The sequence below is a fragment of the Saccostrea cucullata genome, unplaced genomic scaffold (assembly GCF_032062105.1).
Source record: "Saccostrea cucullata isolate Sc308-1 unplaced genomic scaffold, CSIRO_AGI_Scuc_v1 ctg2710, whole genome shotgun sequence".
Taxonomy (NCBI): domain Eukaryota; kingdom Metazoa; phylum Mollusca; class Bivalvia; order Ostreida; family Ostreidae; genus Saccostrea; species Saccostrea cuccullata.
In genome coordinates, this window is record NW_026922109.1 from 113735 (window position 1) to 140223 (window position 26489).

Here is a 26489-nt window from a genome sequence, read left to right on the forward strand (position 1 = left end):
TTCATTATAAATAAAATTTGATAGTTATTGCTTGCAGGCTTTGCAATTTGTTATTATTGTTTTCCCCTTTCTTGTATGAAGAGTGAATGGGAATTAGTCGAGGTTTGCCGAAAGCTCTCGGCCAGTCAGAGTTTACGGAGATGACCGAGCGACAACCGTGGTAGGGCTAATGCCCGTAAAAAGCAAATCTAGAAATACAAATTCAAGAAATTCAAAAGAATTATACGGCCTGTTAAGTATAGATCTGTTTGCTGTTTAAAATTGTTGCTAAAGACGGTAAGCTTTTTTGAAAAGCTCTACTTGTTTTTCTATTCCAAATGTTGTTTCAACATTTTCAACGGAGGTCGCCATATTGTGTATGATTTTCTACCGAAGCATACATAAAAGCTTTCATTTCATTGGCTGTTTGCCTCAACCAGGATTATCGTTCTTTCTGAGAATTTACAGATGGCGCTAGGTGTGATCGGCGTTTTACAAAAAAAAACAACAAGAAAACATTGATGTAACCATTCAAAGTTTTTTTTTCAGTCAAAGGAAGGAAAACACAATTATACTGTAGTTTAACAAAAAGGATTGAAATCGTCAATACAGTAAGTATAGGGTCCAGCTATTGACAACAGTGATTTCTTTAGATGCATTGATACTCTGATAAGAGAGACGACTCTTGATGAATTGTCTGTTATTCCTGAATAAAATTTGCCAAGTCGAAGTGTCTTTTTGTCTAATTTTGCACTGCAAGCTGTATGTATGCTATAATTGTTTAGTATTTTACTTATAAAATACATTGCTTTTGGAAAATCATACAGGTTTAAGCAATATTTTATATGAGTGAGCAGAGGGTTTATGAACCTTAGCTTTCTATCGGTGCCTCTTTTTTAAGTTCTGGTCAGGATTTCCATCAAATAGAACAATAACTTAAAATTTAAATGCAAAAGTAATAAAAAGGACAACATAGTTTAACAGAATAGTAGTTATTATTTTGTGACTTCATACAAAAACATATATCACAGAGCAGTTTAGTAACTACATTTTCATACAGAGAATCGTTACATATGAATTGTACGAGTACAATAAATATTTTCTGGCGTAAATTCACAAAACATATACTACTTTTTTCATAAAGTGTACAAACTATTTGGCAATACGAATGTTGTTTGATATACCATATTTTTTAACTCATGAATTCAACAACATAATTAAAAAGAAAAATTGGTGTCGGATCAACCCTCCAGAATATCAAGCACTTAAAGGATTTTTAAAATATAACAGGGGTCAATACATTTTCAAATTTGATAAAAGGCTGCATAACTTGCTTTCATTTAGGGGTAGATCACTAACATTCATGTATTTAAATAAAGTGTAAAATCTAGAGAAATTCTCATTCGTAAAAACATATACAAGTATGATGAATTATTTGTTTGATAAAACTTAGATTCACTCCACTCAATCATGCACTCAATGTTTTCTTTACAGGCGCTTTTCCGGAAATGACCTTTTGTATGGCTTGCTTGAACTTCACAGAAGAACTTGTTTTTCTCTGTCGTCCTTCGCGGGCCTGTTTAGCTCGCCTGTATTCCCTAAACAAGTCCTGGAACATGACGTCAATGTCGGACACTTGTGTCCAGTCCGCGGCCGAAACTTCGTAAAACTTACAGCCGATCTCATCGGCAAGTTCCGTCCCGTCTGAGGCGGGCACCTGTCGGTCGTGAAGCAGGTCTAGTTTGTTTCCGACAAGGATTCCGGAAATGTTCGTTGATCTTCGGATATTTTCCACTTGTCGTTTTAATTTGATTATTTCTTCGAAACTGTTTCGGTCCGTAATGGAATACACAAAAACAAAACAATCCGCCCACAAAGCATAACCATCTTTCCAGTATTCCTGATCCTGTAAAAAAACAATAACATTCAACGATCAAAACGTAAACTAGGATGGAACTAATTTTATCTAAAGTGGGGTGTTTAAGATTCATTGAAGCACCACTTTTTTTGTCAGACATGGAAACTTGGACAAAGGAATGTGGGCATAAAACAGCGTTACGACACATAAAGATTTAAAATTAATTTTAAAGGTTATGCTAATAGAATCACCGAGCAGTTTTATCTGCAAGATGAGGGCCGACATGAATTACGTATACCTGTCCTGCTGTGTCGAGGATCTCCAGTCTGACGTCATCATCGTCAACTGTCGTCTGCAACTTGTAAATACTTTCTGTAAAATATAAACATGGCGTCAGAGCAGTAAAAAAATAATAAAAGTAAAGGCTTTAGAGAATCAAAATTCCATTCAGAAAAAGGTACATAAAAATTTCCTTGAGATTTTTTTTCAATCTAAAAATTCATCAATATGTAATTCCACACACAATTTCCTTCTAGCGTGTTTCCTTTAGATAAGGCTTTTTTGGATTTTAGATATATGATTGCTTCAAAATGCCCTTGAAGAAAAAATATTTATTTTGATAAGAAGGTGTTTCAAATTCAAGTTTATAAAGCTAATTTTTCCTCCTACAATATGCATTTTTCTAACAATCGATTGATGGCTTAATTAATTCAATCTCTTAGAGAGTCTTCGTGTGTTTGCGAACCCTTAATTAGCAAGATCTCTTTTGAAATCAGAACTGACGTTCAGAAAAAAAAGAACACACGCCAGCAAGTCGAAAAAGAAAGAATATAAATCGTTCACTTCAACAGAAAAAAATCTACACGAGATTCTTTAATCAGACTTCGTTAAATATTATACGGAAAGTATTAGTATTAGCATTTAGTTGAGGTGGAACATGCCGTATTAAATATCACAAGCGTTTATTGGGGGGGTCGGGGGACAAATGTTCCTGGATTTTGTTGATCACCATTACCCACGAATTCACATCCCCTCAAAAACGTACTTTCTCAAACTAACTATTCATGCACTTACAAGTTGTAACTTACGAAATTAAGTATGTATGTGAACCATTTAAATCACCCCTTTATGAATTACAATGCATATATGTATGTTATATTTGTAGTTTGTTATATCTATCGCTTTTTTTCTTATTTCCTTTATCCAATATTGTTGAAATATAGAATAATCCTAGTTCTGAAGCGATGACTGAGATCATTAAAAAAATCTGAACAACTCTTTTGATATAAGAATAGAACGTACTAAGTTGCTGGATCAAAAACTTTTTATTGCCAAAGTGAAACTGCTCATTTCAGTCAAAATTAATACAGTATATCCTTGCTGAAAGATTGAGTTCACTGGGCTAAAGAAGCATATAAATAATTTTCAAAGATTTTAAGGCTGTTTTTCATCAAGGCAAATTGATAGAGAAAGTAAATATTTGAATTTTCGTTTTGAAATCTCAGAAGAAAAAAAATATTGTGGGCATAGTGTTTAAAATCTGGAAAAAAAATTGAACGCAAAGACGAAGAAATCATTTAAAATGTTTTCAATCTTTTGTTGGCTCAAGTGGCTTGTATGTCCCTTAAATAGTTTTGTCCTGTCCGTCCGTCTGGCTTTTTTTCCCCCTCAAAAACTTCAGTATTGCTCGTTACTTTTGATTGAACAAAGCTATGGCTTTCATAATTCATCTGTGTATTCCAAATGACAAGTCCTCAAATATTTGACTTTAGGACCTTGACCTCAGAGTTTGACACATTTCTGCAAGAATTTATTCAGCTTTAGCTTTGCCCATAAATTTATTTGAATACTAGTAGTTGAGGCGAGTTCTTTCAAACTTCACACATGTATTCGATACTTTTCATTATGACAATGCCTTTCCATAGATAGAAATATATTTGTCATTTTAATCTTGACCTTTGAATATGACCCATTTTTAATTACTAATTAAAAAAAAAAATTCGGACATCACGTTTGAACAGTTTGTATTAGGGCCTTTATATTCCACTAATGTATTCCTTTTGACAAGGCCTTTCTTTGTACAACAACAATTTTGACTTTGACCTTTGAGTTTGACCTACTTTTGAAAAATAAAAATATCAAATTAAGTCATACTCAGTTTCTTTTTAACAGTTGGTACTAGTGCTTAAAATTATAAATTTGTTTTTCTTATGGTAAGGCCTCCCTCTCCCCGGGGACTCTTTAATTGACCTTTTGACTTTGATCTTAGGATTTGACCCACATTAACTTTGGGCGTGGTTAGTGTTTTGGCTTTCTTATTTCATAGGTATATGCATTGTGATATTAATTGAGACGAGTCCTATCTTTGGGTAGCAACATTTTTTATCTTTCGACCTTGGAGTTTGACTTGCATTTGAGAAACTTCAACCTTCGTCAAAACCTGCCATACGGGACCATCAGTGTTTCACAAAGACACAAACACGTAATGAAAACGTATTTTGAAAAGTAAACAACTGTTTTTGCCCCCCCCCCCCCCCCCCCCCCCCCCCCATGGTGCCAAAATTGGCAATCAAAGTTTAAAATAGAAAAAAAATCCCAAAAGGGTGGGGCTTTGCCTTGTTTTTAAGTCAAATGCATGACAAGTAAAGAGCTATTAAACTTCATCGAAAATTTTATGAATGACATTTTATAGAAAATCCGAAATCAAACTGGCTATAAAATTTCTTTTGCACCAGAATATCTGATCTGTTACTTGTTCAGTGTTATGAATGTCTGATAAGTATAAAAACATTGATAGATAAATATATGATATATAAACTGCTAGATGTGCGAGAAAAAATACCCTACACCTTTGATTTTATGAAATAAACACATTCTTCATTCAAAGTTCTTTAATATTTTTTCCTTTACTTCGGAGCATATCGTTATCGTGTTGATGTGTACGTACGTTTATTACGAAAAGTTCGCGAGGCAACAGACAGATTTCATATCAGAGATTCAACGTATTCATCAAAACAGACAAAAAAGTGAATACTCCTTCTCAAATGTAAAATTGCTGAAAAATATATTTATTTACAAAAACATTCCTTAAGCCATTTAGTAAACTTTTGCCTATATCAAAAGCCCCCCAGGTCTCGATTTATTGAGACGGAAAAAAAACAGAATTTTTACAATATTTTCGCAGCATAGTTAAAGTAAACGCATTAACCTCTAACAAGTTCGAAGAAAATAATGGTGTATATCATAAATCTCAGAAAAAAAAATTGTTGTTTTAAAATTATCTTTTATCTTAATTTTTTGGAAATTCTAATAATTTCACAAACAGTTTTCTAATCTTATTAAACGCAAATTTACAAAAGGGGTGCACGAACTCAGAATTATGATAAATTGCGCTCAAATTTCTACCATTAAAAAATATATAAATCTATATATAACCCCTCCCTACTGCAGATATACATTATACTAAGTATTTTATGAATGGCGAAAAAGATATAGTTCAAGCATTATTTTACATCTTTGTAGACAATACTTGTTTCATGAAATCTTCATTGACATAACATATATTTTATATATACATTTTCATTATTTCACAATCTAACAGAGCGCTGTGTGCTTGCCCTTAAGATAAAATCTAAAGTGTAACTTTCAAAAAATCTCCACTGGGCAATTTATTGTTCAAGAACCCCCCATCGTTTTGCATGTTAACATATTTTATTCGACGTATCGATTTATCAAGGCACACGATGTGTTACAACGCACTCAGATATACAACTTTATTAGCCCTTTATCGTAAGAATTTACCAGTTTACCAATTTATCATATGTTAGAGCCTGTTTATCTAAGAAATAAACTCTCAATACAATAGAAATATACAGAAAAGAGCTAGAAATGTATCACCTGATGTTCTTCCAGAATTTATCGCACTACAGCGACTAGAAAATGAAATACGAATTACCTGTTTATACGTATAACGGGCTTGATATAATATTTTTCCGGGGGGGGGGGGGCTCAAAATCTCGAGCAAAAAATATTTTTTCAATATGATTTCTGCCGGAGACATTGGTCATGTATGTATACTTGTATAAGTTTTTGATCAAAATAAAATATCTTTACCTTAAAAAAAATTCTTCAAACCCTAAAATAAAAACCAGAATCAGGATGACGAACCCATACAAAGAAAGAAAAAAATAGGGGAAAATGTACCCCCTTTTTATGCGATCATTCGCCTAACGTGACGTCATCACCACTGGTATCAATTTTAATTATTTCAAATGATAAACGTTTATTACAATGTAGATATATAGATAAGAAGCATCAAAGTTTAGGGTCATTGGCCTCAGAACCATATTCATCTGCGTTTTATGTAAAGATTTATGATTTATGAAACTTGCTCACATAACTTTATGAGGCAGCTATAAACAAATATCCCCGTCAGTTCGTTTTTGAAGTGGGTCATGATGTCATGTGATGTAAGAGGTCATAGCAGGAATGATTCATAAGCAGATCGCTGGCCCAAAAGTCTAAACGTCTGTGACGTATAATTTACTCTAACTTCCTTACCCTTACGAGGGGTGATCAAAAAGTTCGTGATCTATCTCTATATCTACAAAACCACCATTCAGATTAGAATGAAATTGGATACACACATAGCCATACACAATGTCTATAAATAGCATAATTATGCTTAATAAAGTTTTTCTCCTTGTTTGTGACGTCACAATGAGAAAATGACGTCACTATGTAGGTCACTTGTGACGAAAAATGGTTGTCTCAGTCGAACTCGTTCAACAAACGACTGTGCAATTTATTGTATATCTTAGAAATCCCTTTGTAGAATCATAAAATAATTTGTACACAGTTTGTTAAGATAAATGAGTTCCTATAAATTCAATTAATGATTGGATTGATTATTTTAGTGAAGGACGGCAGATGGTTAAAAATGATACTTATCATCTTGCCCAGTGAAAGCAAGTTTGAAAAGATATTTAAGCAATTTGCTATCAAAGACCTCCAATTTACAATTTGAAATATAGTTGAATATTTGAACAATAACGTAATTATTAAATACCTAAGATATCGTTTACTTTAGATTTTGAACATATTAGATATGATAAAAAGGAGGCACCCATTCTCTATCCACCTTGAATAAAGGTCTCTACCGAGACAGAAGATTTGTGTTTTAATGGTCGCCATGCATATTTTTGGAAAGGATATTCTAATCCACTCATTCTATTGCCAAGATTTGACCATTTCTGACAAATGAACTGTTCTTGTCATAAAAATTAACTCACATGGAAAGAAATATAAACTCAGAAAAATCTTTCAACTTTTGTGACAGAACGCTACGGAGGGGGGTCACGTGACCGCCAATATCACGTGATTCGCGCATGCGCAGAACGGTGGTTGATGTGCATTAAAATCGGAGAGAACTAGTTTAAAATATAATCAACATTAAAACCAAATATTATTTCTTTTATGGAAGTTATTCAATTAGTTCGCGAACTTTTTGAATACCCCTCGTATAGGTTATCAGTGTTAACTTTTTAAAAAGCTTGAAAATAAATAATATGGTGCTTATACGCTTCCGTACTGGAAAACTAAGCTCGGGCATTTTCTCTGGAGTTCAGGCAGTGTAGGATTTAACATCTTCTTTAATACCTAATTTTGCGGCTACTCGTAATTCTTTAACTGTCTGTCTGTTAAATTTATCGCCCCCTGGGTTTGATTAATTCCTAATCACTCGGCGTCAGAGAGGATTCAACTAGACAAGGGTTAAAACCAACTTCCTTAAATCCAAGGTAATCTTGATAATGTGTTCACAATTAATGAACAAATACACCGTCTAATTAGCTTGTAAAATTTGTAAAGTGCAGAGGAAATCGCCCGAATCCTCTCTGCTCAGAACAATAACTACAGAGGAATTCCGATCTGTATTGGTTTAGGAGCCCGTTCGTGAGTTTTCCCAGCTGTATGTCAAATGTTATCTGATTGTGTTGGTTTTATCGCTACAGAAACATCTTCATCAGATAAAATTATCCCTAAAAAAGGTCGGGGTCAAAATTAATTAAAACTAGTAACCGCTGATTCTTTTTATTTTTTTTGGGGGGGGGGGGGGGGTAAAACTGCTATAATTCGTGTACCGAAGAAAGATTTCTATATGTATACTAGTATATAGATAAAATGGGAATGAGAAATTACCTTTGAGGATCTTTTGAGGAAGAGGAGCTGATAGGAATTAGCTAATTCTTTTCAGCACCTCTTCCTCAAAAGAGTTGAGAGAGAGAGAGAGAGAAAGTTTATTCACCGTCGGAGGGAGAGATGTTCACTTTAAAAAGCAATCGATGTTTTTTTTGATAACCTAGAAAACAATTTTAAACCTTAAAATTTCTTTTGAGACTGCATTTTTCCAATTAACCCATAAATTTAAACTTATAAATCCCTTAATTCCAGTGATGAGTCTTGTCACGTAACACCAGATTCTGTAAGTGTATTTTCACTCTGATAAGATTTTCTTCATTTTTTAATCGTCATTGATTTTAACATTTTATCACTGCAGCAAAACTGAATCGAGGCCAAGGTTAAATCAAAGTGATATCGTAAACTCCAGGTTGTGACGTACGCTTATTGGCAAATCAGTGTTTTAATGTTTGGATAAAAAATTCTATTACAAGCTTAAAAATCAAGCTTAAGAGCTTTTATTAATATTGAGCGCTTTGTTTTGGGAGCATTCCAGAAATATTATAACAAATATTTTCAAAAAAAGAAACAGTTAATTAGCGAAATCTCAAGTAATGATATTAAAAACTGCTGCGTTGTGTTTTATTTTAGCTTTATAGTTCTAAAAATCTGGAATTCCAGTAGAGCATCTTTCTCATTTTCATTGTGTTGATAATCAGATACATTTTGTTAAATATTGTTTATGATTACATGGTATCTCTGTTGTTAACGCCATTATCAATGAAATTAATATATAAGGCAAAACTATATACAAAAAAAAAAAAATAATAAATAAAACCCCTAAATAACACCTCCCGTTTGAATGTTGATGAAAGTAATATTTGACGTTGTCAACAGGAGCTCATCAATTTTCATTTTCCCCCAATTGGTGCTGATCCAGGAATCTTAATAATGGGGGAGGGGGATCATTTGGGCCCGGGTTTAGGGGGTGGAGCGAATCCTCGAAAGCTCTCGGACCTAAGTAATTTTTGAGAATCAGCTGATTTTCTTACGTTTACTTCTCTTGCCAAAAGAATTGATAAAAAAATGTCTTTAAATTTTTGGTTACTGGGGTGGGGATTCCTTTCCTAAATCCGACAGTGCTGTCGTTTACTGATTTTTATTTTAAAATTAAAATAAGTAAACGACTATATAGTCGTGTACTTATTTTAATTTTCAAATAAAAATCAGTAAACGACAGTGCTCAAAATCCCGGTACCTCCTGTTTATGAGGGTTTGAAGTACTGTGTAATCACATATTAACGCACTTACCTAAAGTCGGACTATATTCTCCAATGAAACGTTTCGTCAGGTATCGCACTGTCAAAGCTGAAAAAAGTTGAAACTTATGTTATAAAACTAATTCTCTCTCTCTCTGCACATTTAAATTAATCATATGGAAATAAAATAAACTATTGTTACAAAAAGATTTAAAACTTTTTTTAAATAAAGTTTAACTCACCTGTTTTTCCGACCCCCGGGCATCCCAGGACAACGATTTTACACATGCTGTTGTCACTGATTGATTGACCTCGACCCCTGGCCCCGTTTGACCCCGCTCCTCTGTAGTTCATCACAACAACATTCACGCCGTGCACTGTCATTTAGATCCGCCTCTTTATTTCCCAAATTTCACAACTTTTAAGCCAAAGAGATCGCAAGTTCTTTTTATCTTTGTAAAGAATAATTTATATAGCATAAAGTTTGGGCGACACTTTTAATCCATCGATATTTGATGAAACTCCTTATGAATATGTCAAAACTGAATTATTTCGTAGAATATCCATAGGAAAAAAATCAAAACGTCTCGTTGAATATTTCTTGCCGACTTTTCTGAGTTTGCGGTTTGCCCTCACACAATATGTAGTATTTTAAAAGCAGTTGCCGTGTGCCTTTTGTATACCATGGAGATCCAAACTATATGCCTCATACGTCACTGAGAAACAAACCGTTTTTCTCAACTGTCAAAAGCAGTTTTGTCTTCTGAGACTTCTCTGAATTTCCTCCTCGGCTCTTCAAATTTAATAAAATTCTGAAATTTAAAAAGGGTATATATGCATATTTTAATTTACTTCTGACGAAATCATGTACGCAGATCCACACCTTTTGTTTCGTTAAAAAAAATTAATAATTGTGTAATTCGCTGTGGGATTTCAAATTATTAAACATAAATATTTTTGAAAAACAGCTCAATAAACAAAAAAATTATAAACTTCCATAATCCTTCGTAAATGATTAATGCATAAAGAAACGCATTTTTTTTTTCTTTATCTCGAGGTATCAAAAAAAAAAAAATAAACAATATTCACCATGCAGTACCTTCTGACCCTAAGGATCCGTGAAACAGACTGATTATATAGAGTGGAAATTACCAAACTTCTGTTACCATTTCAAATTAACCCTGGCCCGTGTGCACCCTAGCCGTTAACTACCGGTTTCTGAGGAGAGATCAAATGTTTATAAGATAATTCTCAGCCTTTAACAAAACCCCCGCTGGTTTCTGCCTCCTACATCATTCTCACCAAAACCGACAAATTCTAAAGACGTTCTTTATTTCGCCATTAAACAGTTAAAGAATGTTTACATTTTGAAATTAGTTTTGTAAATCTAAATTCGCATATCCAATTTAACTTTAAAAGAGAAGTAATTTATCGCTAGGAATCTATACAATATATTTAGTGTCTAACTTATGTATGTGTTTATAAAGGAAAAGTGATTGATGAACAGTTCTGATCTACAAACAAAGAATTGGATATCTACAGAACTTAAAAACAGGAAATTTCGTAACACGGGCACTTAACTCAGTAACTGCAATCGCTGATTAAAAATTTATCCTTAAATCAACACTTATTAAAAGGTAATGAGTAATGAGTCCCTAAAAATGCCATTTTAACACAAGACTGGGGTCTACACATAAAAATATATATATGTAAGAATTGTAAATTTCCAATTTTTCAAAAAATTAAAATTCTACTCACGGGGCATGATAGGCCGCGCTCTATACATCGTCATGTAAGTTTCCCTCATTCATAAATCTCTTTATCCCTCTCCGCTAACTGATAAGAGCATTTTTTTTTTAATGTTTTCCCTCAACGGAATTTGAAGTGAAATCTTTTTAAAACCAGGTTCTAAAATATTTTATCTTTAGAACCTCTGTAACGATTGCCCCTCAGCGCGGGGTTAATTCCTTTGGCTCGTTTTATCATTTTTCGGTCGCTATTTTAGAGTTTTACTTACTTTAAAGATAATTGTTTATTGAATGGCCCCGGATTTCCGATAAGTCTGTGGTGTAAATGATCAATCCGTCAACTGAGTTACCAGAGACCTTTAATGACCGGCTTTCTTTGAAGTGTGTATCTATATGTTAAATCAATCAGCAGGGATTCTTAGCCCGAGGTTATCTTTAACACTCCCCATTCCTTTTCTTAGTTTTCTTAGTTACATGTACAAAACCCCCTTTTTTCGTAATCAAAGTGTATAAATTAACCTTTAATGAATGGATTCTCCCCCTTTTTTTGCTTACTTTTTTCATGTAAGTTGAAAGCTGAAGAGCTACGTACCTGCGTTCAAATATAAATTAACCCCTGGGCTTTCTGTTACCTTTTATTTCGTTTTTGGATTCTGGAGACATTTTAGGGGTTTATTCTAGGCCTATTTTGAAACCGGAGGAACCCAGGGTCGTGAGTCCGGCGCCCTGAATTTAAGAGGGTACAAACATATTTCTTGACAGGGTGTTGTGGTGCATTTTATATATTTGGTTGATATTGTACAGATTCAACTTTAACTGTTACTTCAGAAAATTCTCTGCGAATCACACACATGACATTAACCAGACTGATCGTTATAGATACATATTCATTTGCACTTTGAAAAACTTGATGCTCTCGGGGGATTTCAAGTACACGTACTAGTACGAAGTATCCGACGTTTTCCTGACGTGCCATGAAAATATCAAAATCGTTAAAAAAGCCTGGAAAACATCAGATATATATATTTCGGACTAGTACAAGTACATGCATTTAAAGAGATTTTCTTTTTCCTTGTTCGTCGTTCATTGAAAAGATACAGGATGAGGAAAGCACAGAATTAGAATTTTACTTTTGGAGTCTTTGACTCTTTGACGTAGTAGGGGGTGGGGTGGGGGTTGTTGTCGACACTTTTTTGACTGGCATTAATATTACCTGACTCGCAATATAACCCAGCCTGATTTACCGCTTCCAAGATTATGACATTATGAACGTGCTAAGACTCAGGAGTTTGATTAATATTAATCTATAATTATCTGTTGAAATAAGTACTATTACTGATATTAATATTTCAATAAACGGAGAGTGCTTTTGACTAACTTCTTTAATTATCTATGCAACCGTGAAATGTAGAAGATCAAATGTAACAGACGGCTGTTTGCCTTCCTAACCTCGACTCATCAAGTGAACGATACAAGTGCACACGTACAATTCACAAGGATTATCTCCCCTGGGTCTCTAAGCCCTCATTATATTTATATATCATCATTAGTGAGTTCCATTTCGTGTGAATGACCTCAACATTCACCTGTGCACTCTTTGTGTATCATCCATCCGCAGAACAAAGAAGTTCGAATGAGTTCTTCGTTTGAAGAAGGTGATAAATCGTAATATTCCTAACTACGTGTAAACACATCTGGTACATGTGGCAAAATTAATTAAACTTAGCAAGAAGCGGATCTTACAATTTAAAATTGATACATCCCAAAGAATAAAAAAAAAAAAATAGGAAAATAGATTTAATAAAACAAGAGTATATTTCAACAATTATAAACAAATAAATATCTAAGAATATATAAGAATTAATGAATGGTTCTTAATTTGTCAGCAGTTGGTGCACTTTTTTCCATGTTTCAGGAAAGTCCTCGGGAAGGGAATAGGAAATATGGATGAGTCGCCATTTCCGCTTCCGGTTGGAATGTCGGATCCCGACCAGTGGCGTTTCTGTGGCATTTTATATCGCCTCCTAGGGACGTCCAACAGGTGCGACGAATACATCTGGTTCACTTCCGTTATTTCCTCCGACACACGTTTCACTTTTGTAGGCAAGAAACAGGGATCTTCATAAGCCCACGGAAGTTTATATGCCTGTAGTTTTGTTGAGAATTCCCTTTTAATGTCTTTGGTTAGTTTTCTGTCGGCCCTGTCGTTTACGGAGGTGGACAGTTTCGCTCTTTTTATTGGAGTTGCGTCATCTTCGCTGTCCATGAGAGGGAATCCAGTGTCAGAAATCACACGCTTCGCTCTCCGTCTAATCTCCATATATTTCTCTTTGATTTCATTGTCCTGCAATTAAAAATGTTCATAAAAAAATATATTATTTATTTACAGAGGCGGATCCAGGTATCTTAAAAGGGGGAATTGAGGTCGGGTTCCATAGCCACACCAATAATGACATTATATTAAATTTTACGTATGCTGGGTACAAAAGAGGGTCTCCCCCCTAAACCCGCCAGTGAATTGAGCAATATTAAACATTGTCCCCCTAGAGAATATATTAAAATATTTCAACTGAATAAGACGCCATTGACTCATTTGTTATGTATACCAACACATCGACGGGTGAAGGGAGAAAACCGCCACAGTTTTTAAGACTTGTGCAGAATTGTGATGGATTAAATATTGTAATATTCCTATGTGTAAAAATTAAACATTTCTAAAAATTCTCAGTGAAATTAACTTATTTTATCTTAATGTTCAGTATGTTAACTCACTAATAAATAAATACTTAACGTGTCACACACACATGCACATAATATTAATAAATAAACTAAGATTTTTTTTTATTAGATTTCTAAAGATAGAAAAAATAGACTAAGCCCCCCTCTCTTTTCATCTATTTCAAAGGCAGAATTTCAGTTTAAATACTGACCTTCTTTCTGAGTGACTCCGTCTTCCTCTTCAGTCGGTGTAACTGGCTGCTCCACACCTTCATCTGAATCGTCTCCGATCGCTTCGGGGGACTCCTCCTTCGGGGGGTCACTTCCGGTTGGATCAGGCCGGACTTCCTCTTCGTCGGGCTCAACTTTTTCCTCGGAGTCGGAGAGTTTCTCCACAAAACCACGGCAGATTTTCGTGGACTTTGTTGATATATTTCACAATATGAAGAAGAAATGGTGGTGTTGTTCCTCTCTTTACGACTCTCCATGTTTCTGGTCTGTGGACTCGTAGACATGTGTGTCATGGTCTGTCGTAAGTAATGAAGAGGGAGCTGTCGCTGTGACACGCTGAATTTTAGCATTTTACTGGCAGATTTCTCCAAACAGAAGTGACAATGTCTAAGGGTATTTATATAGACTGCTAAGAAAAATCACAAGCCTAATCTCGTATCATTGTTGTTAAAAGTTAATTGGTCGGCATGGCGTAATTAATTAATTGAAGAATAATTAACCTCTCGTGTGAAGTCCTAAATAATTAATACTGAGTACTCAACAGATTATTTGGTTAATTATTGCTCCCAAAAGCCAAGCCGACTTTAAATAATTAGAAGGCGTCGTTAAAGCCACGATTGAAGTTAATTTCGTACGTAAGAACCTTAAATCACATAGGGTGCGATTTGAAGTTGTAAAATGATAATATTCACTGTTTATGCCTTAAATATTTTACTATATCTTCTCAATAACTCAATAATAAATCTGGATTTTTTTCCTTCAAAAATCTATACATGTATCTATACATTTCTTAAAACCTGGTTATCATTATGAAACATTGCTTTCTTAATGCATTCTTTCTGATTAAAATTGTGTCAATTTTCCTCTTTTTTTTTTAAAAAACAATGACATCACAGCTGTATATGTAATTACATGTATTATGTCTAATGTGGTAATACATGTATTTTTACATTTAATGTTAAAGTTACATATATTTATACGACATTATTGCATTTCATTTTCATATTTATTTTATACCCCTTTCAACATTTTTAATTTACGACATGTATATTTTCCGGAATTGCAAGGTAACTTTCAGACAACTAATTGTACTAAGAAAGTACAGTTGTACAATGCATGTGGAAATAGCCTAAGGATAGAAAAAAAAATAAACCACATTTCAAAATGCATGATCAAATAAAATGTCGGAAGTAAAAAAAAAATGAAATCAAATGCAACAATATGACTTATAAGTGAGGAAAATCTTAACCTAAAAATTTCTGTATCATTAATTGGTACACAAAAATAATTCTTGGGATAAAGCATTTTCAGGAATAAAAATAAAAACAATTTATAAATAATGAAAAAATTAAGATACATTTTGGCTAATTCGATTCTTAAAAGCAGAGTTAAGGTGAAACAATTTGATCAAATATAAACTCATGTCTTGACTGATATACTGTTTAAAATTAAAAAAAAAGAAAAAAAATTCCAAACAAATTTGAGTACCCTCTCTACACTGCACACCAAAGTGTTCTGATCCTAAGGTATTTTTCTGGAGTTAGAGTGATCTGCCCTCATATCTAAATAATAAAAAATAGAAATTTACACGATGTAACTCGTGATCAATTTGTAATCAATTCAAGTATTCTCAATATTTTGAAAGACCAAAATAAATTATCTGAACGTGTTATTTACATGTATTTTATCTATTGAAGTAATTAACAGTGATTTCTATTCATTGATACTGTGTTGTCTTTGAACATTTTTCTCGGAGGTAAATGTCACGCATCATGCATTGAAAATAAATTTAAATTAAGCTCAATATTAACTCCTTTATATAATATATTTTTCCCAATGTCCAAAAAAAAAAAAAATTATAATATGTAACACTAATAAAACGGAAAAGTCACGGATAAAACTTTAAATTGCTATCATTATGCATTCTATAGACTTGAATGAGACTTGTACTACAGGAGGCATTACACCACGACGTCACAACGTGGCGTCTATAATTAATAAATATGCCTTAATGAAAAACTGAAAAGTGATTCATTTTTACGACCTCAAAAACATTCCTTAAATATTTACATTCGCTGTGTTTTTCTAATAAGCCAACAGTGAAATTGATTTGAATACCATTTTCGTGTATACTCACGCGTAGAAATATATATATACGGAGAAACGTGCGCTAACGTGACGTCACAATGAGGCTAGAGCGACGTTAGAAAAATTCATAGGCGCTTGGGTCAAGGATACTGTATTTTTTCTATATAATGTATTGTCGAGGAAATTCGAACTATACTCGTAACATTTTTTTTCAGTGCACAGTATTAATTTATAGTTTTGTGTTAACCTTTCTGCTTCATATACACGAGAACTTCACAGAAATTCGATTTTATGCACGCTTTAAAAATGACACATCCCACTGTATACTAAGAGTTTCTTTTTAGTATACAGTGGGATGTGTCATTTTTAAAGAGTGCATAAAATCGAATTTCTGTGAAGTTCTCGTGTATATGAAGCAGAAAGGTTAACACAAAACTATAAATTAATACTGTGCACTGAAAAAAAATGTTACGAGTATAGTTCGAATTTCCTCGACAATACATTATATAGAAAAAATACAGTATCCTTGACCCAAGCGCCTATGGAAAAATTGCAAAGATATAGGGCAGCGAGAAATTCAAACACTGAATATACTTTTCATGCTTTCAAACATTTAAAATGTAAATATAAGGAATGTTTTTAAGTTTTGTGTGATTCATTGGTGTGTAAATTACACGAGACTTGCACGTAGGCATATTTTTCATGAAGCGCTAGCGCGCTTCATGAAATATGCCGACGTGATAAGTCTGTGTGATTTACACACCAATGAATCACACAAAACTTAAAAACATTCCTTAAATAGATCTTATATAGATATATCGATTTTAAGAAATTGTCATCCGTAAAGTTCACGTCATATAGCTTACTATGACGTCATATATATATAGGCAAGTAGAATATTTGGTTGTAACCTGCGAATTATGTAAATTTGAAATTCCAATACTTTTTTGAAAATCATGTTTACAGGTTTTATACATTAACATCTATTAATTTAAAGAATAGATGCCTTTATTTTATGAGGAAAACTTTGTTGCTGCTATTTGAGTTAGGTTAGCTATAAATTAGATCGGGTTCGGGATATCTCAAATTCCCCCTTTTTGCCCTGAATCCTAAGAACGAAAGCTTAAGGTATACGAATTTTGTAGCAGACAAAATTTTCAAAAAATATGCTTTCAATCACGATTGCTTCTTAAATAATTTCATAAAATAGTATAGACAAATATCGGATATGATGATTAGATGCATGGATGGATCATTCTTTTTTGAAAAAATGCGAGATTGGCTAGGATTGAAATTTTCTTTGTCAGCATACATGTGGCATAAGTTGTGTTAAAACTTGTTAACCCTTTAGTTTACGAGCAAATATATATCAGATTGAGGAATATTTTGTAATTATGCATTAAATATATTTATATATAAATTGGGCATTATCAATGAGAAATTGGGGGGGGGGGGCGGGGGGGTATAATACAGTAATATGATCAAAACATTATAATCAGGGTATATCATTTTTCGAAACATTTATTCAATTGAACATTCTCAAGTGATGCAATACGTAATATCGCGAATACCAATGGTGCTCTAACTTACTACCGCTCTTTGTGGGGGAGTCGAGAAAGTTCTAAATTTCTGGGGGCACATGACATTGTTTATAGAAGTGACAATCGAATTATTCGAACAATTTAATGAAGAAAGCACTATGTTTTGCCAGATATTGAACTCCAAATAGTAGATTGTCAAATAAGGAAAGTTTAGAATATTTAATCTGCTTTAAATTGTGACAATTTTCGATGAAAATTTAATGAGAAGAGTCGGCTTAGATAAAAAAATCGTTAAAAATGTAATACTTTAGGATTGGCTCCTCTCAAAACATTATTAGGCTAGTTAAGCAATTGTTTAGCAAGGTATTCCGCCAGGATTTTTTACTTATCTGTCCTTATAAATTCTGCAATAATCGATCTTGCATTGCATTCAATAGCACTTTGCCACCACCCAAAAGACATTTCCTACCTCCATCGCGAAAGAGTTCCGCTAAGTTAAGTAATCGTGATATAAAGTATTGGGGGATCTTTTAAATGCACTTTGCAATAGGAAAACAAAAATCAAACAAACTAAAAAACCCAAAAGGAAAGTTATACCTTTTCCAGATCTGAGGATTAACAGTGAAACTTCAAATATTGTAAGGGTAATGTTCAGAATAAATCAGGCTATAAGTTATTATCATGCAATAGGAACTTAATTCATATTTGGCTTAATTTATGCCCCCTATATCATGTATATTAAACAACACAATCAACCAAGAAAAGCCAATGCTTTATTCAAACTGATGTACTCTTGAAATTAAATTCAGAGATTCTCAAGTGTGAAATATTGCCCCATGGTTCCTTTGGCAATTACATAAATTTTATCAAATTCATTGGCAATCAAAGATTCGCTCACTTACCCATTAGAGCCATGCTAATTATTTTTACTTGTGTAACGAGTCATACAATAAATTTGACAATACAATCTGACTCAAAGATATTTGCTTCTGCATTTTAGGGATGGGGATTTTGATTGATGTACCTCTTGCTCATGCATTTTGCACTTCTAAGGCTATATAACCATTAGAAATAAAGGAATTGATAATTCTATTTACCTGTGGTTTGGGTAAATAAGGGTTAAACTGGTAAATTAAGGAAAATGACAAATTAATGCTCAATGCAAGTTAAAGAACATAATCTGCTGTATGCTATAACCAGTTGCTTAAATTCGAAATTCTCTTCTTTTCGCTTTGGTAAGTATTTAAAGTTATTAGCTCTAGGTGTGCTGTGACTCAGAAAAATGGTAACTGATCATGAATCATGTAATATTAATTATTCATTTTCAACTACTGACAAGGTCAATTTAATAAGGTTTTAAAGAAAAAGTTATACTTTACAATTCACAAAATATAATGGAAAAAATATTCCAGCTGTTTACTTGTGTTTACCGAAAATTTTCTCTGCTTTAAGCTTTAGGCATACCTGAATTTTATGTTCATCGGTGGATTACATTGTTTTAAGCTAGTAGTTTTACTAAAATTAATTGATATTCATAAAAGCTATTCTTGATAAATTTATTTTATTGGTTAGAGAATAGAGTTCATGGAATATTTACATCAGATGAGAATTCAAAACCACCAGGGTTAAAAATATTACTGAAATTAACTTTGGTCATTCAAATTCATAACTCATAGATAGGGGAGAGACATGCCATTCATTCATTTCAATGGATAAGGATTTCAGTAGAAAGAGTGCATTATACACGTACTAGAATGAGTTGTATATGAGGCTATTGATCATGACTAGGAGTATAACAAAATTTTGATTAATTCAGTAAGATTTATTATTTGCAAGATACAGTGTACTAAGGTTATCAAGTCAAGTACATACAAATTTAAACTGATCGTACATGTAGTCGGCTTATTTAAATGACTAAAACATATATCTTTGTTCAGCAGTCAATTATTGATAAACATGAGGCAAATGATTTCATTACTACATTAGGTCCACCTGTTTGAATATACAAAGATTTCACCAATTGATGCGATGTATTTCACAATGGCATTTTTCTTGGACCTAAATAAATTTAGTATTATATCAGACATCTAAACTTGATAAGCATGATGTAAGCCTATGGATTTCAATCAAGATACACAAATCATAGAGTCAATTTAATTTTATGGCTTATCCTATTTTAAACAAAGCAGTGGAAACCACTAGTTATAAGATCCAGGGCTAGAAACATTTAAGGCAAACCCATTGGAAGTTCACAAACATCTTCAGTCAGGGAAAATTTTAGGAAATACAAAGCTATTTAATTGTTATTAATGGATTAGAAATTAAAGCATTTGTCAAAATTTTCCACTTATTTTATTAGATTCATGCCATGTAAACATATCATTTATCCAGAAACCACAGCAAAATGCTATTTCTCAGCCTTTGGCTCCAATGCACATAGTTAGAATGATTCACAGTACTTTTAGGTGGCAAAAGGAATAATTAAAATACACATGTAATCAAGTATTCTTGCAAGCCAGGTTGCTGGGGGAAAGGTTTTTTGATCTGTGTGTGAGCCATTTATTAGTAATACTTGTTCTGTTCCTAGTTCTACGTAGTTAACTTACATTATTATGTTAATAGGCATAGATCTGTAATTTTCATTGGAAGTGAACTTTAAAAAGTTCCATATTCTTACTCCATTTAATAAAGTATCATTTTACAGCCAGTTTATTATGTATATGCTCACAGCTCATACAGATAGGTTGGGTGAAAAGCATTCATTAGAATAAAGTTAAAAACTGATGTCAAGATCCCATTTGGAGTCATAGTTGGGAGTAAAACGTTGACTGCTGTAACACCCTGTGTTACATGTAATACATGTGATTACTAAAAGCCTGGAGTCAATTCTCAGATATAAAGCTAACCTTATTTTATTACAATTAACATGATTTATTTCCATAGATAATCTTACACGGTAAGTTAAATAGGTTTTCTTGAACTATTGTTTAAACCAGCCAGAATAAATTCATACATGCTGCTGTTGAATTGAAAAGGGTAGATCAGGATCAGCCATTTTTATGATGGGACAATATTTTGTCCACATATAAATGTTTCTTTAAGCTTTATTACATGTAATTCATCATGTATAATATAAATTATGACGCAAATTGCATATTTTTAGTCTAATTATTATACAGACGTAATCAACTTAGGAGGTATGGGGATCTAGAGTTATTTTCAGGGGGGCTATTTCAGTTTCCCAAGTAAATAGGTGACATTTAGGGCGGTTGGTCGTGGGTCGGTTGAATGCGGCTTTCCCATTTTGTGGGGTGGCAAAAACCTCGGGATTCCAAAGGTTTCGGCCATGTGGCGTTTGCGCCGAGCCATTCAACTGATGCTATAATTCATTGTGATGCTGCTGCTTAAAACAAACTAATTAACTGTGAAAATGTGTGCTGCTTTCAACAAATCCATGAATTGGTCTGCTTTGATTGATTGAAACAAACTCAATTGCTGTGCAAAATGTGTACTGCTTTCACCAAATGTCATGGACAGTGCTTTGCTTGCTAAACTATCTTAAGTAACGTTCGCGGTTTGATAACCCGGAACGATAACTACATACATATAAACTTGTAAAGTTTATTTAAAATACATGTACATAAAATTTAATTGTAAGGTTAATTACCGTTTGCGGTATACCCGGAACGGCCATTGTTTTGCTTATTATAATTACATGTACATGTAATATTTTGCTTGATTGTTGTTGATGCTTGTTGTTGCTGCTTGTTGAAATTGTTTGGGGTCGCCCTGCTTGGCACCCCTTTGTTGCTTTAAGCCACGACCAACAATCGCCAATATATTAAAATAAACGTGTACAAAATCATGTTTGTTTTATTTTCCTCTATATAAATAATAGCATCTATTAATTTAAAGAATAGATGCCTTTATTTTATGAGGAAAACTTTGTTGCTGCTTTTTGAGTTGGGTTAGCTATAAAGAGCGATATATGGTAAGTGTCTCAATTGGCCCCTTAAAATGAGTATCTTAATTTTACTTTATATATAGCTTTAACTTGTACAGCTATATATGCGACCTTTATTGGTCATTTTCATTTTGATCAAAACGCCGTTATTTTAGAAGTATGACATCATAAAAATCAAGTTTTCCCGCCATTTTAACATTTTTTGTATAAAACTGCTTATTTTCAAGCAGTTTTTCTTCCAGAAAATATAGAGCGCAGCCTAGAACAAGATTTATATTTTTACGCGGGTATGTTAAGGAAGCATATAAGTAATTTCTCGGGAATTTAGACTTTTTGAAGAAAATTTAGTTTAAGAAATTACCAAAACCACTGATAAACGTAAACTGTTATTTACTAATGCATACAGATAAAAGTGTGTCTAACCGAAAGACGTGCATCACCGCCACGGCATCACGTTACTTCTATTAATAGCAAAATTTTCCTTAATAAAAAGGCTTACAGAACAACAATACCCCGGAGTTTGATAATTTCTTTGAGTATGTAATATAGCTGAAAAACATCTATTTTGTCTAAAAAGTGCTGCTAGAATCCAACTATCTTGTCCGTAAAATATTTATTCCACACATTCGCACGAAACCTTACCCTTTGTTTTGAATTTTATACATATGAATCGAGATTTTTCGTACAACCATGCTTAACTCGGGATTCTAGCAGCACTTTCCAAGTTTGTCAAAACGCAAACTTTCAATCTGTACAAATCGTTTGTTTTGAAATATCCAGCTTATTGTTGTTCTGTTGCATTTTTTGATCAAGAATGACGAACGATAGGCCGACCGGGATATGTAATATAGCTGACTGTCTTCGAAAGAGAATATAATCAATGAAAATAAATTAGCATACCTGTTTGATTAATTAAACTCAATATGAATTTAACACAATATTTCCGATATTTCCTTTTAAACTCCATTTTACGTATCTTTGAACATGCCGTCTTAGCCAAATTCTCTTTACACGACATGATCAATTTCCAAGTTACTTGATGTACACATATGACGTCATCGGTGGTAGATTTCAATCATAATAACTGTTACAGCATATCAAAATAGAAACATTTTATTTTTGTAAATGTTTACACGTTTCTAATCATTTTCTAATTACATTACATCGCTAAATACAAATATTACGAAAACCTGATTTCTAAAATTGACGTCATTTTGTCTACTATGACGTCATAATGCAGTACTGATTTAACCAAGGTAAAATATTTTGTATGCTTCCTTATTCCCCCTGCGTATCAAAGATGTAGCTATCCAATACTGATAAGTGACAGAAAAATTATTCATGTTCTACACTGCGCTCTATGTTTCCCATAAGAAAAAACATCAAGAAAAAGGCATATTTTTGGGCTTCTTTGTTAGATAACAAAAATAGCATCATTTCTCATGTCATTTACAGCTCGAGAGTGCATATAAATGTGAAATATATATTAGAAATACTTCTAATATAATCCCTTCTTCAAAATAAATATCAATTAAACATATCTGAATGTCATTCTAAAATGTTGATTTTTAGGGGGCCAAAATTGGCTCTTACCATATATACTCCTTAGATCGGGTTCGGGATATCTCAAATTCCCCCTCTTTGCCCTGGATCCTAAGAACGAAAGCTTAAGGTATACGAATTTTGTAGCAGACAAAATTTTCAAAAAATATGCTTTCAATCACGATTGCTTCTTAAATCCCAACCCATCCCATCCCATATTTTAGAGATATGGGAGAATATACATCTTGATATTAAATAATTATATAAGAAGTCTTTGTCTGCTGTTGGGGTTTTCTCTGTCTTTTCAGGATTGACTTGAACATTGACTACACTTGGAAGATCCTTGTCGTGGCATTCCATGGGCCTGACCTTGTATGCTGTAATTTTGATTGCATGTTTAGCCTCGCTCGAAGAGTCCTTGATGACATTCCATTGAATTACAATTTGTTTTTCCCCTTGTCGTCTCAAGATTCAGTTTGCGCCGAGCCATTCAACTGATGCTATAATTCATTGTGATGCTGCTGCTTAAAACAAACTAATTAACTGTGAAAATGTGTGCTGCTTTCAACAAATCCATGAATTGGTCTGCTTTGATTGATTGAAACAAACTCAATTGCTGTGCAAAATGTGTACTGCTTTCACCAAATGTCATGGACAGTGCTTTGCTTGCTAAACTATCTTAAGTAACGTTCGCGGTTTGATAACCCGGAACGATAACTACATACATATAAACTTGTAAAGTTTATTTAAAATACATGTACATAAAATTTAATTGTAAGGTTAATTACCGTTTGCGGTATACCCGGAACGGCCATTGTTTTGCTTATTATAATTACATGTACATGTAATATTTTGCTTGATTGTTGTTGATGCTTGTTGTTGCTGCTTGTTGAAATTGTTTGGGGTCGCCCTGCTTGGCACCCCTTTGTTGCTTTAAGCCACGACCAACAATCGCCAATATATTAAAATAAACGTGTACAAAATCATGTTTGTTTTATTTTCCTCTATATAAATAAATTAAATTTTAATAGAAGATGATGATATTTTCTCATTTTATTCATTGAAAGGGGAATTTTTATGAAAGAAGGATATGGAGATAACGAACAGTATTCAATCTCAACGTCCATAAAACAATATACAAAATAAGAGCAGAGCAAACACGGACCTCCGAAACATCAGAGGTGGGATCAGGTGCCATTGAGTAGTGAGCATCCCCTGCCGACCGGACACACCCGCCGTGTGCCCCTTGTCATGATCAGGAAATAACGGAAAAATCTGTCGTCAATTCCGTGTATAAATAATGGACTAACAATTGGTATGAAAAACGTCAGTCAGCATTTGACTCAATGATAAATTGTATTTGCTGACAAGGTCATTGTATTGACCATAGAACTAACGAAATGATGACTTTAAACGAGACTGTTGGTATTTTTGTTTCATCAACTTGCTTGTCAATAATTAACCTCGTTTAAGGGACCTATATGTCCGAAAAGTCTTTGTGTGAAATTTTCAAAACTTTGACATTTCTCTCCTGACCACTTGCTCTTAATTTTTTGGTATTAAAAACAATATCTTTATGTGCTTATTTTTACACAGGAGCACGTGCAAAAACAGTGTGAAATGGTAAAAATAGATTATTTTCAGACATTATTGTTCTACCCCAAATATGCTCTAAAAAGAACCAAAAATGTCAAATAACTTTCAAAATCAACAGGTTTTTAATTTACATGACTTGTATCTTTAAAATGAAGGCAATTCAATGTATTTCATCTCGCATGAAAAATTATAATGGAGCACAATGTAAGTATAACTACGTTTTTCTTGCATTTTTAACAATTCCGACATGCATAACAGGTTATATCTTAAAAAGTCTTTGTGTGAAAATATTGTAATTCATATTTTTTGAAAGAAATGATTCATCTCTTTATTTTAACAAAGAACAAAGTATACCTTTATGATAAAATAAATGAGAAATATGACATTTTCTTTTATTTTCGTACTCTTGTGTCATAAATATTGACCTTTCTGCACTAAAAAAAGTAAGTAAGGACTGACAAACATCCGAATATAAAAATATATTTTGCGAAAAACGGGTATTTTGTTTTCATTAGAAACAATTTAAGGTAGGATTCTTCTCATTTAAAAATTTATGAAATTTTCACAGAATCAAGAAGACAATATCAGTAAGTGATAGTATCAGTGAAATTAATTTCGACCGTTTTATATGAGAGACAAGGTCAGGTCAAGGTCATTATCTTTTTCATTGACATTAAGAATAAAAAACAACTGTTGCCAATCATGTTGTACCTACTTCTATTTCAAAAGTTTAATGATTGTTCTTTTTGCATTAAAACCAATTACTATATCGGGTCTAAAGCATGATATTACCAAAATTACATAAATAGTTTAACTTAACTGGATATTGGCTAATCCGAATTTTCTCTGTTTTTCTTAAGTTTTTAGGATATATTAGTTATTTTCATATGCTTCCTATATTTAACTTTTTCTTATTTTCACATATAATAAAGTAGTATTATAAATGTACAAAATGATACAAAAACAAAAAATTTTGATCGTTTACTAAGAGAGAAAAAATACTTTTTATGGATTTTTGGCTCAAATTTGCACTTTGATAGGTAGCGTTAAAAGCTAATAAAGTTCTAGTTTGTCTGAAAAATCATATTCATTTGATAAATTTTGAAAGTTTAGTCCCTCATTATTAATCTAACATACATTTGAAAATTTCTCCAAGTCTTCGATTGTGTAAAAATTATAACTAAATTCCTTGTTTATTATAATTTTGAGAGGCAGAAAAGAAGATATTTTCATACGCCACCATTCCGCCAAAAATATAGTCCCTGCTAGTTTTCAAACGCAGTTTACCATTTCTATTTAAAGTTGTACAATTCTGATGAGGAAAGAAAAATATGGTCTTTTAAATTCCTTACACCTCAATGTATAAGACATATCAGCAAATGTACTTTTAATGTCTCATCTAGTCAGAAACCAGAGAAGAATCCTACCTTAAACAGAGTAATTATTTTCTTCTTCATTCCAATCATTCTGTTTCTCCTCTCCCCCATTTTCCCGTCACAACCAACATCTATTAGAACCTAGGAATGACTTTATACAATTAAATCTATATGTACTGTGAATCAATACGCAATTTTAGGTGCAAGTTCATTTCTTAATTTTTTCCCGAAAATACAATTAATGGTAAACATAAAATTAAACATCTTTCCTTGATTTAAACTGCTTTCTTTGCTGAATTTTATCTTATCTTTTTGCACTTATATATCTGCATATCATCGAGGTATTTATTCACAACTGAAATTGATATGTAATATCAACCAAAGGAAAAAAATTCTAATATTAACAAACTCC

The 26489-nt window shown here is 32.9% G+C and overlaps 2 protein-coding genes across 2 annotated transcripts; both read right to left on the reverse strand.

The window, feature by feature from the left end:
• Positions 1-955: 955 nt before the first annotated feature.
• LOC134261197 (ras-related and estrogen-regulated growth inhibitor-like) lies at positions 956-10086 on the reverse strand. The gene is made up of 4 exons (XM_062743645.1): positions 9516-10086; positions 9326-9382; positions 2136-2209; positions 956-1885 (listed from the first exon to the last, which is right to left on the reverse strand). The coding sequence occupies exons 1-4, from the start codon at positions 9655-9657 to the stop codon at positions 1448-1450; spliced, it is 711 nt and encodes a 236-aa protein (XP_062599629.1). The 5' UTR covers positions 9658-10086; the 3' UTR covers positions 956-1447.
• Positions 10087-12903: 2817 nt separating this feature from the next.
• On the reverse strand, positions 12904-14585 carry LOC134261199 (uncharacterized). The gene is made up of 2 exons (XM_062743647.1): positions 13952-14585; positions 12904-13365 (listed from the first exon to the last, which is right to left on the reverse strand). Exons 1-2 carry the CDS (start codon positions 14318-14320, stop codon positions 12904-12906), a joined length of 831 nt encoding a protein of 276 aa, XP_062599631.1. The 5' UTR covers positions 14321-14585.
• Positions 14586-26489: the final 11904 nt, after the last annotated feature.